The sequence below is a fragment of the Hyperolius riggenbachi genome, chromosome 3 (assembly GCF_040937935.1).
Source record: "Hyperolius riggenbachi isolate aHypRig1 chromosome 3, aHypRig1.pri, whole genome shotgun sequence".
Taxonomy (NCBI): Eukaryota; Metazoa; Chordata; class Amphibia; order Anura; family Hyperoliidae; genus Hyperolius; species Hyperolius riggenbachi.
This window is the reverse complement of record NC_090648.1, coordinates 350,990,975-351,008,152: the sequence shown is the minus strand read 5'-3', so window position 1 is coordinate 351,008,152 and position 17,178 is coordinate 350,990,975. Positions and strand designations below refer to the sequence as shown.

The window sequence follows — 17,178 nt, the reverse complement described above, 5'->3', positions numbered from 1 at the left end:
GTTTCTATCCCTCAGGCAGCAGAGAAGAGAGCTGACACAGAATTGGGTTTACCTGCAGCCCTTTGGATTCCTGCCTCAAGCTACTGAGGAGAAACTGGTGAAATCATCCAAACATGGGGTATCTTATGTTTATTGAAACGTAGATTCAGAGGGAATAAAAAGGGGGGGATGCCTCATACTGTTATTCACTGTACCAGCACAGACGTGGAAGAATATCACTGTAGCAGAACACAGTTTCTACAATTACTGAACAAGCCTTAAATGAATTGAAGCCATTTTTGGGGGTAAATGAACAAACTGCTACCGCATGTGTGAAATCTTAGTGAGCAATGCAATAAAACACACAGTTTTTTTTTTTCTGCATGAAGTAATTTACTTCACATGAAATTTTTTTACCAAATAGGTCTTAGTGAAATCCAGGCCAATGACTCCTGCTTCCTCATGTCATCACAAAAGGTTTTGTTTTTTGCTCTGTGCCTTTAAATCAGTACCTACCTTTGCACTTGCCATTGGTCCTTTACCTCAGGTCAGCTGTTCAAGACTTTACCTGATGGTGTATAACACTATCCTTCAAAGATCCTCCACATATGTCCATTTGACATGATAACATAGAATTCAGTTTAGCTTCAGTCTGGTTTTTTTTTTTTAGTAGCATCCAACAGATTCTTAAACTATTTTTGTTTTAATCCAAAAAGACAGCAGGGTAGTGGAGGGACATTATCATATATACTGAAAATGGTGGACTACAGCAACAATTAGCAGCTGTACTAGGACAATTTCAGTACTTCCTCTTCCCCCCCCTTTGACTGTGGGTTGCATTCTCATCTGTCATACGGGAAACTCCTCCAGTCCTATCCTCCTTTATTAAACATCTTTTTGAATTACTTTCACAAGCCACCATTGCATGTACTGACATCACTACATGCATTTGTGTCCAGTGTCTTTTTGTATTGCCACTGCAGACAGAGGCCAGGAGTCACACCAGCATTACAGGTGAGTCTGCAACACTCTCCACAGGCACCCAATACCTATAGCCATAAAAGTGAACCAGGAAGGATTCGGATTGGTTGCTTCCAGCAACTATTCGAAATTTGCATTTGTTTTAATCCATCTCTCCTTGCACTGGTTTTCATTAGACCCCAAAAAATCCAGCAGGTACACAACACAAAAGAAAGATCTAAAGTCACCTTAGCAGCACATGTACTTTATTATGGCTTTGTGAAGCTGCTGCTAACTTATGTGTCGTCCTGTTCCATGTTCCTGCTGGATTTTTGAAGATTGTGTGTATATTGATATGCATAATAGACTATGACTTTGAAGGCATCTCCAGCAGACATCATTTGTCACCAAATTTGGGCATTATAAACATTTCTGAATGAAATGAAGAATGTTTCAGAGTACAACTGTAGAAGTGAGTGCTGGTCTTTCCCACTGTTTGGAAATTTGGAACCACCAATACCTGTAGGTACTCAGACAGACCACTGCACCTGAAATTTAACCAGGAGTGCGGCAAAGATCTCTGATTTTGTTGAGTCTTTGTTTATCTATAACATCCCAACACTTTCAGAGTTTTTTTTTTTTTACATTAGGCATCTGCGAGGCGATACATTTGAAATTAGGTTATGGTTTAATAAACTACAAAGGAAGCTTATGTTCAACATATTTTGGGATTTTTTTAAAGGGTACCTGAAGTGAGAAGGATATGAAGGCTGCCATGTTTATTTCCTTTTAAAAAAAACCAGTTACCTGGCAGTCCAGCTGATCTTCAGCTGCAGTAGTGACTGAATCACACATGAAATTAGTATGCAATTAATACAGTCAGACTTCAGTCAAACATCTGACCTGCATATGCTTGTGCAGGGTCTATGGCTAAAAGAATCAGGAGAGGATCAACAGAACTGCCAAAAAATAGTATTTTTTTTTTTTCAAAGGAAACATGTCAGCCTTCATATCCTGCTCACTTTAGGTGTACTTTAAAGTACTTCAGAGGTGAGAAATGAAATCTAATTTTACTTACCTGGGGCTTCTTCCAGCCCCTAGAAGTCATTTGGGTCCCTCACCGCATCTCCGGTAGTCTCCGGGGTCCTGCTGGCAGCCTCTTTGGCGTCTTCTGCACATGCACAAGCTTGTGCCCGTCCCTGCGCGAGAACACACCCATTTCACCAGGAGCGTGCTTCTGATGAGGTTGGCTGGCCTGTGCAGAGGACACTGACCCATAGGGGTCAGCGATCCTAAGAGGCTTCCAGCAGGATTCCAGAGAAGAGCTGAGCGAGGGACCCAAATTACTTCTAGGGGCTGAGAGAAGCCACAAGTAAAACTAGATTTCATTTCTTGCTTCGGAAGTCCTTTGACTACTCTGGAAAAAAAACTTAAAGGACCTAAGCCCCTAAACTTTGTCTCCTGGACTAGACAGACTGGCTCCCAAATGTTTCATCAATCTGTCCACCCTTGACCTACAGCCACAATAATCCTAATTCTTTAACTGACCCATACAATAATATGCAAAACAATACAGTCCGGAGGCAGGAGTAAATTTAAACTTTACAGTATTGTGTTTTTTCTTCTATTTACAAAGAATTACAGTACATTTCAGAGAAAGGGAATCAGCACCCTTTCACTAGTGACAGGAAATGCAGGAACCTAGTTACAAAGAAACAAGAAATCAATTTAAAAAATAAAACGTGAGAAAACCTTTTTCGTGTCATACATGCCACTATCCCAGCAATCAACAGAATTTGAGCTCATTAGCTGTTCTCAGTATCCATGTTCATGATCGAGCCAAATGTCTTTGAAGGATTTCTTTCTTCTACAGATGGGTAGCACCAGTGAAGCAAGTGTGGAGTGAAGGGCCTGGTGGTACGCTGAAACTGTTCAAGAGTTCAGTCATATCCAAGCAAGTGTCCATTAACCAAGCCCAACACGGTATGCTGCAATACATGAAGTAGTAACCAGATGGATCAGACTTTGGAATGTCTTCTGTGCCTGGATGTATGGCACTTTTTCTTTACAGCTGCTGGACTGGTCACCAAGTAAAAGTACATTATGTTAAAAAAAAAAAAAAAACCTATGCATACTCCTATTCATAAATGGAACCAACTTATTGTAAGGGATCTTGCAAGGCTGCAATTTTTATTGAATGATTTGTGAACTAGAAGTTGCATCAAGCATAGCTACAAAGACAGGTTTCTTAAAACTTCAAGCTGACTTCACAGAAGTAATGATTTCACACCAGATTTCTGAATCACTTGACAAGACCCAAGTCTCAATCCATTAACATGATCTCAGGCTAACACACAGACAAGATATTAGCTACGTACAGCAAAACACACAGAATGGACAAATGAAACCCAATACCACCTTATATGACCGAACAGTGGTTACAGCTTATCCAAAAGCTTTGCTGGGACCAGAGGTGAACATGTAAACTGGTGGAAATAAAATGCAGCATTTTGTGAGCAATGCAACTAAATGTAAATAATAGAATAAAAAACAAAACAAAAACAGAAATTTGTGCATTTAAAAAGGGTTTAAAAGCTTGATGGTCTAAAGTACTGATAAAAACAAAACCCAACAACATTGCTTGGGGGAAGGGGGAGGTCCTATTGTACTCTGACCCATTTTACTAAACGAAGATATAAAAAGTTCACAGAACTAAAAAGGTAGAACAAAAAACTAAACCAAAGTGAAGACTCTGCTTCATAGAGGCACTGGTACAGACACCAACACCATGATTCACGCAAGAAAGTTAAAAACAGAATACAGTAAAACACTAAGCACAGCTGCCAATAGCACCATGAATCCCAGCTTAACATTGCGCAGGGTCAGCAAAGGCAGATGTGAGTTTAATGTGCAGAGAGGAGGATTAAAATAGCATGATGTGTGCTCCAAACTGGAGGCCCATTCACTGCCTACTGCTAAGAAATGCCTGATGACAGACTGGTGAGCAGTTTTTCTCTCCACCAAACTAGACCTAGACCACTTCCTTAGCAATCCTTTACACAAGCCATATAGGCCTAATATATAAAATCTGTCACAATGTATATACTGGACTTAGTTGTCATAGTAGAGAAAAGACATCACACAGCACAAGTGAATGCTTACCTCAAAAAAATTAAAAAAAAATTCAAGTTAAAATGTAGCTGCAATGCTTGACCTGCAACAATACTGAATAGAGTACCTTTCCAATCAAGAACTCCTGTAAGCTTGAAGAATGTCATTTCAAGACAAATCTACCCCAAACAATCTAACAGCTCTTTATATTGCTCCAATAAATAGGGAGACCTCTACACTCAACCTCCAGGCTCCTCCCACAGACTGCAGATATTACAGGCTAGGCTCCACCCATAAACTAGATATTATAGGCCAGGCTCCTCCCATACTGCAGATATTACAAGCCAGGCTCCTCCCATAGACTGCAGATATTACAGGCTCCATGTATAAAACTGTTTGACTTTGTAAAGTGTTTTCAACTCCTCTTCTAGCAACCAATCCAATTACTGGGGGAGGGGTGGCACTATTTGCTTAGAGAATTGAAGACAATCAATCAGACTCTTCCTACATGCCTTACAATATGAGGACTGACATTCTTTATGTTCTGTTGCAGAAAGATGTGAGACATCTGCTAGACTTGGTTATGGCTGCAGATGGGACAATGCTGCAGTGGTGAGATCCCAACTAAGGTGCTGGAGAAGCTATTAGAGATTCAACCCACTAACATTCACTTGTAACTGTAGTAGGAGTTTTAGGTAGGCCTAGTTATTAAAAGATTATGTGGACTCTTATGTCTATTCAGCTATTTATTGAATATTATTTTTGAAGTGCATCTCTTGCAATTTTATCCTTTGCCTGATTTTATAAAAAGATCAGTGTTAAAGCTTAATACTTCAGCAGCATCCTTCAAATACACCGACATTAAATGTCCAGTGGCATATAACAGTAGAGTATGCATTTCTAAAACAGGATGTTTGCAGCAGGGAAAACAAGCATGCAGCGACTGATCAAGAGGAGGCCAATCCCACCCAGCAACAATGGAGTCCTCACCTAAGGAGCACACATCCAGACTGAGGTCCATTAGCAATGTTTCCTGATATCCTCAGATCAAAATACTACAGATCATTGTAATAAGGCACCTCTCTATTACTCTGATGTCCAGCTTCGGAATATTGTTGGTAGAATTAAAACATTGCCGGAAGAAGTGCCTTATTGCTTATATTTTCTATTAATAGGCCACGGCCTCCTCCAAATAACCACAAACTGTGCTGGTCTTTTCATGATTGCATTAGTTCACTAATCAGGGGCAAGCCTTGAGCAGTTCACAGGCGATGAAGTGACTCCTGAATCTCAAACCACAAAAGGCATGGTTGTCTAAAAGCAAATTGAAATGTAACAGTCTGCAGGGTGTGTCTGCAATGTGATCACGAAAACTGGCTGTACAGGCAATGGCAACTGAGTCCACACAAAGCTATGCACTTAAAAATGCACAATTAGGCACAAGTTCAATTTCCGCTTCCATCTGTACATTTCAGTTGTTTTCTAGTGCAGAGCACAGCAAGACCCTAAGAAGGGCTTGGGGAGGTTTGTGGCTGGCACTCAGCTGCAAGGCCCTGCTTGACAGAAGCACCCACTGCCTTCAGAGCACAAAGAGAGGTTTCTTTAACACAGTCTACAGATGGCATCGATTTATTTTCTGTCTCGTCGTCAGATATCGTTATGACATTTTCGCAAGATATACTTTGAAGCCCCTTTTTGAAGATCTTGGTTTGGTCTTTTGAAGTATTAGAGGACCTTTGTGTTGATTTTCCTAACTGTGGTGGGCTTTGTAATTTCTCAGATTTTGCTGCCCTAGATAAGTTTTTTTGAAGGTTGCTTGGCTTCCCTTGAGATGTATGGCAGGGCGATTTCCAGGAAGAGGTCTTAGCTTGCTCTTTACCTACTGAGTCATTACAATGAACACTTACAGCCATCTCTTGGTTTAAATCAGTGCTCACTTTTTGGCAGGAATCTTTAGGCTCTCGTTTAGGGGTGACTGGAGTAATTTTTTTTCGTGAAAGAGAAACACGTTTATCTACAGAGGTGTTCACTGGTGTTTTTCTACTAGAGCGCTGAGAAGCACTGTTAGTCTGTAGCTCATGTTGGCTTTCTTCAGCATCACCTGATTGGCCAGCTGGAACAGGATTTTCAGCAACAGCGTGGCTTTTTACAGCAGCAGTCAAGACAAGCTTCCCAGCCTCTGTTGGATGCTTTCCAGGTGATGCTAACAAAATTTTCCCTGCATGCTTCCCAGAAGGTGATAACAGCACTCTACCAATCTGAGAAGAGTTCTTCCCAACAGGGGATAGCAGAACTTTCCCAGTAGATAAGCTATTTTTTCCAATAGAAGCCAACAACACCTTCCCCGTAGATAAAGACTTTTTCCCTAAAGATGCAAAGAGAACTTTACCAGCAGGCAATGACTTCTGCGAAGAAGAGGCCAAAATCAACTTTCTGCCAGTGGAAGACTTCTGGCCAGCAGAGGTCAAAAGTATTTTGCCAGCAGACAAAGAAACGCCATCAGTACATCCAACCAAAACTTTCCCAGTAGGCTTTGCGTTTTCCCCAAGAGCCAGTAATACACGTTCTTGAGTACCAGTCAAAGTGGGACTCAGCAACACCTTTGTCAATGTGCTTTTCTTATCACCTGATGTGGGGATTTTCTCCTTGGCACTGTCAACTACCTCTTTTGTGGCAGGTGGTGTTTTCAGGGTACCACTCTTGGTACTTGATGAAGAATCAGGTTCACGAATTTCTCCTGGTTCCAAAGGATGAGGTCCACATGGATCATGATCAGTGCAGGATAATCGGCCATCAAATTTGGAGATGAAGAGCATGCCCTCTCTGTGAAGTTTGCAAAAGGAGCTGGGGCACATCTCGCAGAAGGAAGCTGCCTCTTTGCTACAGACGTCACACTGATGCCACGGACATTCCCATTTGCCTAAAATGAGATATCAGAAGCTGAGAATGCGTGTATACATAAGTCCAGTAACAACAAATTCTAGCAACAACAAATAACAGATATCCACCCTTTCCGGATTAAAGGGTAAAGGGGGCTATTTGACTCCCTAACAATTTATAATAAATGGTAAATTGTTCAACTATTTGAAATAAAAAACATTTTACTAAAAATAATTAAAAAATGTGTGCAACTTTCTTCACATGTATATTTCTATCTTTTGACATCTTGTGTACATATACAGTATGTCTCCTAGCATTTTCATTTGCATACTACATTCTTTGCTCTTCTGTTCTTTTAGGCTCGTTCACATTAAGCAGGATCACCAACAGCCAAATTGAGCAAACAGTACAGTGTCCACTACAATGGTGACTTGAGTTGTTGGAGTTTAGAGAAGATGCGTTTCCACCATAGTCTTCTGTTGGAAACGCAACCGCTGCTTGTAAAAATCATTCTGTTCAGATTTGTGCAGTCCAGTTACTGTAATGCCTGCATGGCTGACTGACTTATGTGAACCAATCCTATTAATAAAAAAGGACCCATTGACACGCAGTTTTTGCGATCCATTGTGATCCGGCAAAGAACATCCATTTTGGTTGTAATGTGAACTGATCCTTAGTCAATTGGCCTTCTACTATCTTCCAAGGATACCGCTGTCTGTCCCCAATGCAATACTGATCAGTAGTTCTGAGGAACCCTATTGGTCCATTGGGTGGATCTATAGGAATCTGACATGCAAATTTAAATAAGGTACTGTCTGGAAATGCAGTATATGAATTTGATGCTTAATATTTAATGGACCAATAGGAATGCTCAGTGGTTAATTCTGCTGGGAGCAGGCTTGTCTGCAGCTGAAATTCCATAAGTCCTCACAACTGCTAAACAGGCTCCAGATCAGTATTGTGGCAGGGACAGGCGGTGTTCTCCAAGCGAGATAAAAGAGGAACAAAAGAAGATGACTGAAGTAAACATATGAAAATGCTGGAGGAGGATAGGAAAATCCAGAAGAGGACATAAGAAGACAGAAGCATACAGGTGTGAATAAAATAGTTTACAGAAGAAAGAAGTATACAAATGTGAAAAAAGGCAAAAGCAGGTAAAAAAAAAAAAAAAAAAAAAAAAAAAAGAGAGAGAGAAGGAAAGGGAATCTCTTTAAATTCTTTTCAATACCACGTTTTTATTTCAAATAAAAGTTTTATTACTAAACATTATACATTTGTATGGGATCAAAATTTACCACATACTACCAATTGCCCTGATGGGGACAGATGTTGTGGGGTCCCCATATTATTGAACAGTGCTCTCATATTCATCCACCTAAGGCCTACATCACGTCTCAGACTAAGGGCCATATGCAATTCAATTTTTCTCCTGACTTTTCACCTAGGTGATATTTTTACAACTTGTCATAAAATGCCTTTTAAGTCGCCAGCAAGCAAGAAAATACTCAAAATAAATGTGTTAGTACTTTTTCACCAACTTTTGAGTACTTTTTCAGTTGTAAAATGCTGAAAATTTAGTTTACAAGGAAGATGAAAATTATCTCCTAGGAGATAACTCAGGTGAAAAAATTAATTGCATATGGGCCTAAGTGTAGATGAACCTCCTGAATGAATGTTATGGACATAAAATTTACCCCACCACATGCTCAAGGAGGTGCTCTGCAAAGGGAAGGAGGTTTTTTGCAACCCTTTAGGAGTCAGGACACCAAGTAGATAAAAGCTCAGCCTCTAGGCTACAACAAACCCACCTCAGGCACTAACCTCCAAATTTCACAGAACATTGTACAGAGCCATTTTAATTTACATGTATTATTTTTTGATCCTTCTCTGCTATTGTTAAAAGTTTATGCATGGTGAAGAGTAGGGGCTAAAACCTGTATACCTGGCTTAGCCGTTTAGCACTAAATTCTGCAGGACTCCAGAAACTACACTTCCCCCAGCAAGTCAGAGGTCATCAGTCCCTATGATTTAGAAAGCAGAGGAAAGGGTGAGCAGCTTGTGTTGGTGACACTGGGGGTGGGGTGTGCAGTGCCAGAGCACCAGTCGCAATAGGATTTTGTCTCATTTGGTTTTACTAGTTGTACTCTAAGGTGATGGTGAAAAGAGGAGTTTTACATGCAGGTTTGTGCTAATCCTTTCCGGTCTGCCATCTGGACTCCAAAGATTCACCTAATCAGAGTATGCCCAGCAGTTGAACAACAAATGAGGGCAGGGTGGTTCTGTATAAGACTAGTTTTTTGACCCTCTTGTACCCATTTTCTCTTTTCCACTCACTCAGCTGCCTACTCAGAAGTTCTCTCCTGAACATGGCAATATCGCCATCTCTGAACTCTTTAAATTCGGCTTTTGAGGCACACCGATAAACCCTTTCCCCATGAACAGATTTTAATCCATTCTGATTAGCATAGTCAGGCTTACCTGCACCCTCCTTTAGCTATACTCCAGCACACAGTAGTCCCAGGGTATTTAGCTCTGCTTCAAACCACCCATGCAGCTCCTCAGACATGATACTTTTGTCTAAGTGATTTTTTTTCCTTTCTTCATGCCTTATTTCAGTTGTTCCCGTCCTCTACCACTACCAAATGGTTTGTGTGTTTGTCTTTACTACCACATCTGAAGCCTTTGAGAGTCAATTTTGCATAGCTGCAGCCCCTGTGATAGCCAAACACTACACTTGCTCCCTGTGTAAAGCCAAGTAAGAATATGCAAAATGAAACTGCTACGCACTGCCTGTAGACACTATTCAAACCCGTTCCCATGGATGTTGCCTCTGTGGAGACAGGGGAACAGTTGCTGCTTAATGCTGGGCATACACGGTGCAATTCTGCGCCAGATTCGAGCCGTTGGCTCGATTCCCGCTCGTCCCCGCGGGCAGTTCCTTATCAGCCGCTTGTTTCTTCCATTGTCCGCATGCGGGGATCGAGCGCGGAGATGATCTGCCGCGGTGATTGGACAGGTTGAATATGATCAATCGAGCCATCAGCAGCTCAATTGATAACAACTATCGCGCCGTGTATGCCCCGCATTAGGAGACAATCCCTAAGATCCTATTGCAGGTCACTGTGATACTACCTTCTGCTCCTAACTAGGGCACTAATGTTTATTCTCTAACACGATGACTGTTTACTTTTAGGATGGATACAAAAACAAAATACATAAAACCCTCTTCCTTTTACAATAATGTTGCATATAAATATTTTAATAACCAATTCTTTATCATAACTAATGTATGAATTTGGTCTTACTAATAACTGCATAGTCATAAAAGTATTCTATCTGGACTTTTGTTTCATTGTCTCTTACCAATGGTATGATATGGGTGGCACAGAGGCAGCCCTCCCGCCTTGCAGAACTAAAACCCCAGATTCCAAACCGTGCCAGGGAACTATCTGCATGGAGAGTGTATGTTCTCCCCATGCTTGCATACCACAAATACCACACCCCACATACCACCAATTGCACTGATAAGTTTATTGGTTCCCTTACAAGTTTGCCTTAGGCCACATACAGACATCAGACCATAGTCTTTGGAAAATGAAAGATCACAGACCAATCTTACCACCCTTCCTGTAGTATAAGAGCCATACTCTACACAGTCTTTTCTATGGAGCTGAACTCCACATCAGGAAAAAATCTTGGCAAGATGCTGCACACACAGATGCTGTACAGACACAAAAGATCAGTATCTGCAAAAGATCTGTTCCTGCCAAAAATCCATTCCTGCAAATTGCAATGATAGTCTATGAGATCTGCAGATCATCATACACACATGATTTAACTGACATTCATCTGCAAATCTGAAAATCCATCCTGGTGGATCTGATCTGCAGATGAATGTCAGTTAAATCATGTGTGTATGATGATCTGCAGATCTCATAGACTATCATTGCAATTTGCAGGAATGGATTTTTGGCAGGAACAGATCTTTTGCAGACTGATCTTTTGTGTCTGTACAGCATCTGTGTGTGCAGCATCTTGCAAAGATTTTTTCCTGATGTGGAGTTCAGCTCCATAGAAAAGACTGTGTAGAGTATGGCTCTTATACTACAGGAAGGGTGGTAAGATTGGTCTGTGATCTTTCATTTTCCAAAGACTATGGTCTGATGTCTGTATGTGGCCTTAGACTCAGATAGGGAAATGAAACTAGGACTATAGTAGGGATTAAGGTGTGAGCTCATTTGAGGGACAGTTAGTGACAGGACTATGTACTCTGTAAACCACTGTGAAAGAGAATAATAATGAGTAAGTGGAATCCCTACATTTATGTTATGCAATCAATATAACTTAGTAATGATTACTTACCTGCAGGTCTACGTGTTAAACTTAAGCAGTCAGCATGGTAAACTTTAGGGCAGCCAGGTCTCTTGCATGAAACAAGCTGTCCTCCATCTCCACAACTGAAACATTCTTCTTCATGTTCCTTAATCACCTCGTGCTTCGTGCGTTTCACATACTTCCTCCTTGCTCGGTCTTCTGACACTGGCTGGTTCTGATTACAGAAGAAGAGGAGCAAGCCAGTTAGTTCTTGGTCAACAACTAGAAACATATGACATGAAACTGGGATGGGAACACCATTCATTTTGGGGCAATTTACAGTGATGTTTAAAGCACACCTGAAATGAGAAGGTTATTGAGACTGACATTTATTTCCTTTTAACAATGCAGATTACCTGGCTGTCCTGCTAATCCTCTGCATCAATACTTTTAGCCATAGACCCTAAACAACCATGCAGATCAGACGTTTCTGATTGAGGTCTGACTGGATTAGCTGCATGCTTGTTTTAGGTGTTTGAATCAGACACTACTGCAGCCAAAGAGATCAGAAAGACTGCCAGGCAACTGGTATTAATTAAAAGGAACTGACTATGGCAGCCTCCATATCCCTCCTAGGTCAGGTGTCCTTTAAATAAGCTTAGGAGACAACTGTAGACAAGCTCAACTATTGGCCAAAGTGGCCACAAATGTCTGCCTAGGCCAAGCTTTTTATTCTGTCTATACAGCTTTAGACTTTAAATTTAGTGTCAAGATTATTGAAGAGTAAAAGTTACATTTTGTCAGAGCGAATTTAGGATAAGCATTTAATGCTGAGTATGTCACAGCTGTGGTATTAAATTTCTCCTATGGGGTTCTTTCTCAATAAGTATACTTTAAATATGATTTCTATATAGGTTGTGTTATAGGTTGTTATACACACACAAAATCATCTAGGATGGTAAACTGTCATTTTAACATTTTCCACTTCTGTGTTGAAAAAAAACAAACCTTAGGTCTAACGCCCAAGAAACCGCTGCAGTTTGGTGCACCACATTTACACACGGTCTTCCCATTTCCCAGACACTCCAAGTTGTAGTTGAAGGTTAATTCTGTCCCTGAGAGTATGAAACAAGATTACAGTAATATAAAAGTCATTTTCACAAACAACAAAAAAAGTGTGTCAGTTTGTGACCACTTTCCCGAGGTCAAGAAACTCAATTGGAGCAGCACCACTTAAGATTTATTATAGTCTGAATTAAACTTATGTGCTCAGGCGGAGAAACATATTGTGAACCAATTAAATGAGATTAACCTTTAAGAGCACCAAGCCAGTAATTTTTTGCATATCAACGCAAACACTTACCGCACTGTAATGTATAAAGGTAGATTGGCCAAAATCACAATTAAAAAACAAAAGAGGGGGGGGGGGGCAACGGGATACAGACAATATAAACCACGAAAATGCAATGATGGTAAAATGCTGCGTGCACTTTCGCAATAATTACATTTAACAACATTTGTTGCAAACGTGCCTCACCCCTCCTCTGGAATGCCCTTCCACAACACATCCTCCACTCTCCCACCTTTGAAATCTTTAAACGCTCCCTCAAAACCCACCTTTTCCGACAAGCATATTCTCTAGCTTAGGCCATGCACCCACTAAATAACCTAATTGCGCACTGCCTGTACATATACTGTATACATCCCCACCTCGTTTCCACCCCATTCCTTTAGATTGTAAGCTCGCAAGGGCAGGGCTCTCACCCTTTTGTGTCATGGACTGTTATTAATTTAATTGCTTGCACACTTAGACATTTATACATTTTAGTCATCATGTTAAATCAAATTGTAATCAGCAGTGCTGTATCAGTGTTCATATTTCATGTATATCATTGTCTGTATCATTATGTATCCCTTGTTTGTTTTCTTACATTGTACAGTGCCACGGAATATGTTGGCGCTTTATAAATAAATAAATAATAATAAAACCTATGCATATGACACAAAGTGCAATGTGCTGTAAACAGGGTAAAGCAAGGCAGACACCAGTATGCAGTATTATGTAAAACTGCAACATCAAATGAGGTGCTGCGTGCACTATTGCAATTGTATCCAAAAGCATATGTGGCAACCACATGCAAAGTGAGGTGCAATGGGCAGTGTAAAATAACAGACAATGCTCTCAATGATAACCAAGCTGGACCAAAATCGATCTAATGCACAGTGGCTGCCAAGAATCAAAACGTATAGAGTAAGATAAGGGGGGAGATTACCAGTTTGTGCCAGATGTACGTTTACCGAGCCTCCAGACTCCCCTCAGCCAGCTAATAATGCAAATTCTTTGGCTGTCCTGCATGATCCTCTGCCTCTAATACTTTAAGCCACAGACACTGAATGCGTATGCAGATCGAGTGCTGTGACCTAAGTCTGACCCGATTCGCCACATGCTTATTTCAGGTGTATAATTCAGGCACTATTGCAGCCAAAAAGATCAGAAGAACTACCAGGCATTGTTTAAAATGAAATATAGATGCAGCCACCACGTTTGGGTTGCTTATAAGAGAAACCTGAACTGAAAATAAACAGGACAACAGAAGGGGACGTCAAACAATTTCTTAGTAAGGTTATTACTTTATGTACCCATGTTTAGCTCATGTCACTGGTTCAAGTACCATTAAAAGCACAACTTACTTAAGAAATAATGCATACTGAACACACCTAGGTCAAATAAACATCAGCACTGTGCAGAAGTGAATAACCAGTTGGTAACCAGTTACTTCCACTTTACACAAAATCTGAGGAGGAGTTACCCTACCTTGTACAAAAAAGTGTCTGTTAACCTCCTGGGCGATGCAATAATATCGCCAGGGGGCGGCGCAGCACATTTTTTTTAAATTTTTTTTTTTTTTAATCATGTAGCTAGCCTAGCGCTAGCTACATGATAGCCGCTGTGCAGCGGCATCCCCCCACCCCCTCCAATCGCCTCCGGCAATCAAAGCAAACAGGAAATCCCGTTCAGAACGGGATTTCCTGTTTGGCTTCCCCTGTCGCCATGGCGACGATCGGGATGACGTCAACGACGTCGTGACGTCAGAGAGAGTCCCGATCCACCCCTCAGCGCTGCCTGGCACTGATTGGCCAGGCTGCACACGTGGTCTTGGGGGGGGGGGGGAGCAGCGCGGCACGGCGGGTAGCGGCGAATCAGCGCGGAGCGGCGGCGATCGGTATATACACGCAGGTAGCAAAGTGCTAGCTGCGTGCAACAAAAAAAAAATCATGCAAATCGGCCCACCAGGGCCTGAGAAATCCTCTGTGGCGGCTTACCCCGAGCTCAGCTCGGGATTATCCCCCAGAGGGTTAACTGATTTCTTATAATGTAGACATTAGCAAATATATTTGAAGTATACCTTGGAAAGGTCTGCTTTAGATTCTAACTCTATATATTATCAATACCAAGAGTCTAAGCAATTAACACAGAACTGTTAAACCAAAGAAAAATAAAAAGCTTTAGGGAACGACAATTGGGTACTTTAAAGAGAAGAAAACATTTCTTACCAGCTTTAATGTCACACAAGGCAAACAATCCCACTCGAGTGTCACCATTAACTGTCCATTTCTGTGTCTCACAGTTTGGCTGGCAGCAGTGGTTCATGAAGCGTGCAAAATTTCCTTTTGGCCCAGCATCAATAACACGGTCCTAGAAGATAAAAACCATGTCACCGTAAGGTCATACTATTAACCTGACTGCAGATAACACATACTGTCCTCTGTGTAATGCCTACATTACTATACAGTATATGCCAGGAGTTTTCTCATAAGCCAAAAGATCTCTCAGGCATTCTACTTCTAAGTGAATCACTATGTCAACTTCCCAGTCCCAAATCTAAAAAAAGGACATAGATGCTAAAGAACAGAGGTTTCAACTGATCATTCAATAGCCTTTGATTTGACAAAACAACGATTTAAAATTAAACTAAGAAGAAAGGTCTATCAGTTTGTCAAATGGAAGCTTTTCGAAATCTTTAATTATATTGTCCATGTGGTTTAAAAAAAAAAAAAAAAAAAAAAAAAAAACACATTTAAAATAAGTTTACATCCTTTTGCGATCGTTTTAAAACATACTGTTAGAAGACCACATTATGATGTACATTTGTACGTGTGGCCAGCTATTTTCTTTATTTTGCTAATAAAAATTATTTTGTTACTTACCTTTTTATGCAGAACTATAACAAGTTAAAATATTATACTATTAGTGTACATTAAGTTATTTAAAAATTAAGCCTGAACTTGCACTTAACCTCTTGAGGACTTGCAGTGCTAAACCCCCCTAGTGACCAGGCAATTTTAACCACTTCCCAACTGAGGGGTTTTACCCCCTGACCACCAGAGCAATTTTCACCTTTCAGCGCTCCGTCCATTCATTCGTCTATAATTTTATCATTACTTATCGCAATGAAGTGAACTATATCTTGTTTTTTTCGCCACCAATTAGGCTTTCTTTAGGTGGGACATTATGCCAAGAATAATTTTATTCTAAATGTGTTTTAATGGGAAAATAGGAAAAAATGTGGGAAAAATTTTTCAGTTTTCGGCCTTTATAGTTTTTAACTAATGCATGCTACTGTAATTAAAACCCATTAAATGTATATGCCTATTTATCCCGGTTATAAAACAGTTTAAATTATGTCCCTATCACAATGTTTGGCGCCAATATTTTATTTGGAAATAAAGGTGCATTTTTTTCAGTTTTGCGTCCATCCCTAATTACAAGCCCATAGTTTATAAAGTAACAGTGTTATACCCTCCTGACAAATATTTAAAAAGTTCAGTCCCTAAGGTAACTATTTATGTATTTTTTTTAAATTGTAAATTTTTTATTTTTTTTTAATTACAAAAAAAATAATAATTGGGGAGTGTGGGAGGTAAGGAGTTAATTTTTTGTGTAAAACTAGTTTATTTGTGTGTAAAAAATGCTTAGGGTGTAGTTTTACCATTTGGCCACAAGATGGCAACAGTAACTTTTTGTTTCATGCGACCTTCCGGACGCTTGCATGAAGTAGAAAGAGGCTGGGAGTTTGTTATTGCTCACAATGATCGCGCTGCTCAGCCGAGCGGCAGCGGATCATTGCGGAGCTTAGATCAACGAACGGGAATGGATTTTCCCGTTCGTTGATCTCTGGGCGAGCGGGCGGCGGCGTGTTTACTAGTGGCGGGCGGCGTGTTTACGAGCGGGAGCGCGGGCAGCGGCGGCAGTGCGCAAAGTACGGATTTCTCCGTCCCTGGGGGTTAAAGGATGGAAAAAGGGACGGAGAAATCCGTACGGGCGGGGGTAAAGTGGTTAAGTAAACTGTGCCACTGCAGCTTTAAAGAGACACTGAAGCGAAAAAAAAACTATGATATGATGATTTATATGTGTAGTACAGCTAAGAAATAAAACATTAAGATCAGATACATCAGTCTAATTGTTTCCAGTACAGGAAGAGTTAAGAAACTCCAGTTGTTATCTTTATACAAAAAAGCCATTATCTCTACGACTTTCAAAAGTCGTGGAGAGGGCCGTTTTCTGACTTTTATTATCTCAACTGTTAGTTAACTGTTTACTATTCCTCTGGCAGAGGAGAGTTCATTAGTTCACAGACTGCTCTGAAAGAATCATTTTGAATGTTGAGTGTTGTGTAATCTGCCCATATTATAGTATGATGCAATGTTAGAAAAAACACTATATACTTGAAAATAAAAATATGAGAATATTTTCTTTCCTGCTAATCTTCTAGTAATTATTCATAGTACACAACCAAGTCATTATATCATATATATTTTTTCGCTTCAGTGTCTCTTTAAGGCTAAGCTGCAGGGCCGCACAACACAGCACAAAAGTGATTCCCCCCCCCCTTTCCCCCCACCAACAGAGGTATCTGTTGGTGGGGTCTGATC

The 17,178-nt window shown here is 40.6% G+C and overlaps 1 protein-coding gene across 2 annotated transcripts in view; it reads right to left on the bottom strand.

Annotated features, from left to right (window-relative positions):
• Positions 1-2,529: 2,529 nt before the first annotated feature.
• The window catches only part of NSD1 (nuclear receptor binding SET domain protein 1), a 111,928-nt gene continuing 97,279 nt past the window's right edge, over positions 2,530-17,178 (bottom strand). For both annotated transcript variants that reach the window (XM_068277065.1, XM_068277066.1), the window contains exons 20-23: positions 14,800-14,941; positions 12,253-12,359; positions 11,293-11,479; positions 2,530-6,970 (exon numbers count right to left, since the gene is read on the bottom strand). In XM_068277065.1, coding sequence (XP_068133166.1) covers positions 5,556-6,970; positions 11,293-11,479; positions 12,253-12,359; positions 14,800-14,941 — 1,851 coding nt within the window. In that variant the 3' untranslated portion in view covers positions 2,530-5,555. The remainder of the gene's footprint in view (positions 6,971-11,292; positions 11,480-12,252; positions 12,360-14,799; positions 14,942-17,178) is intronic.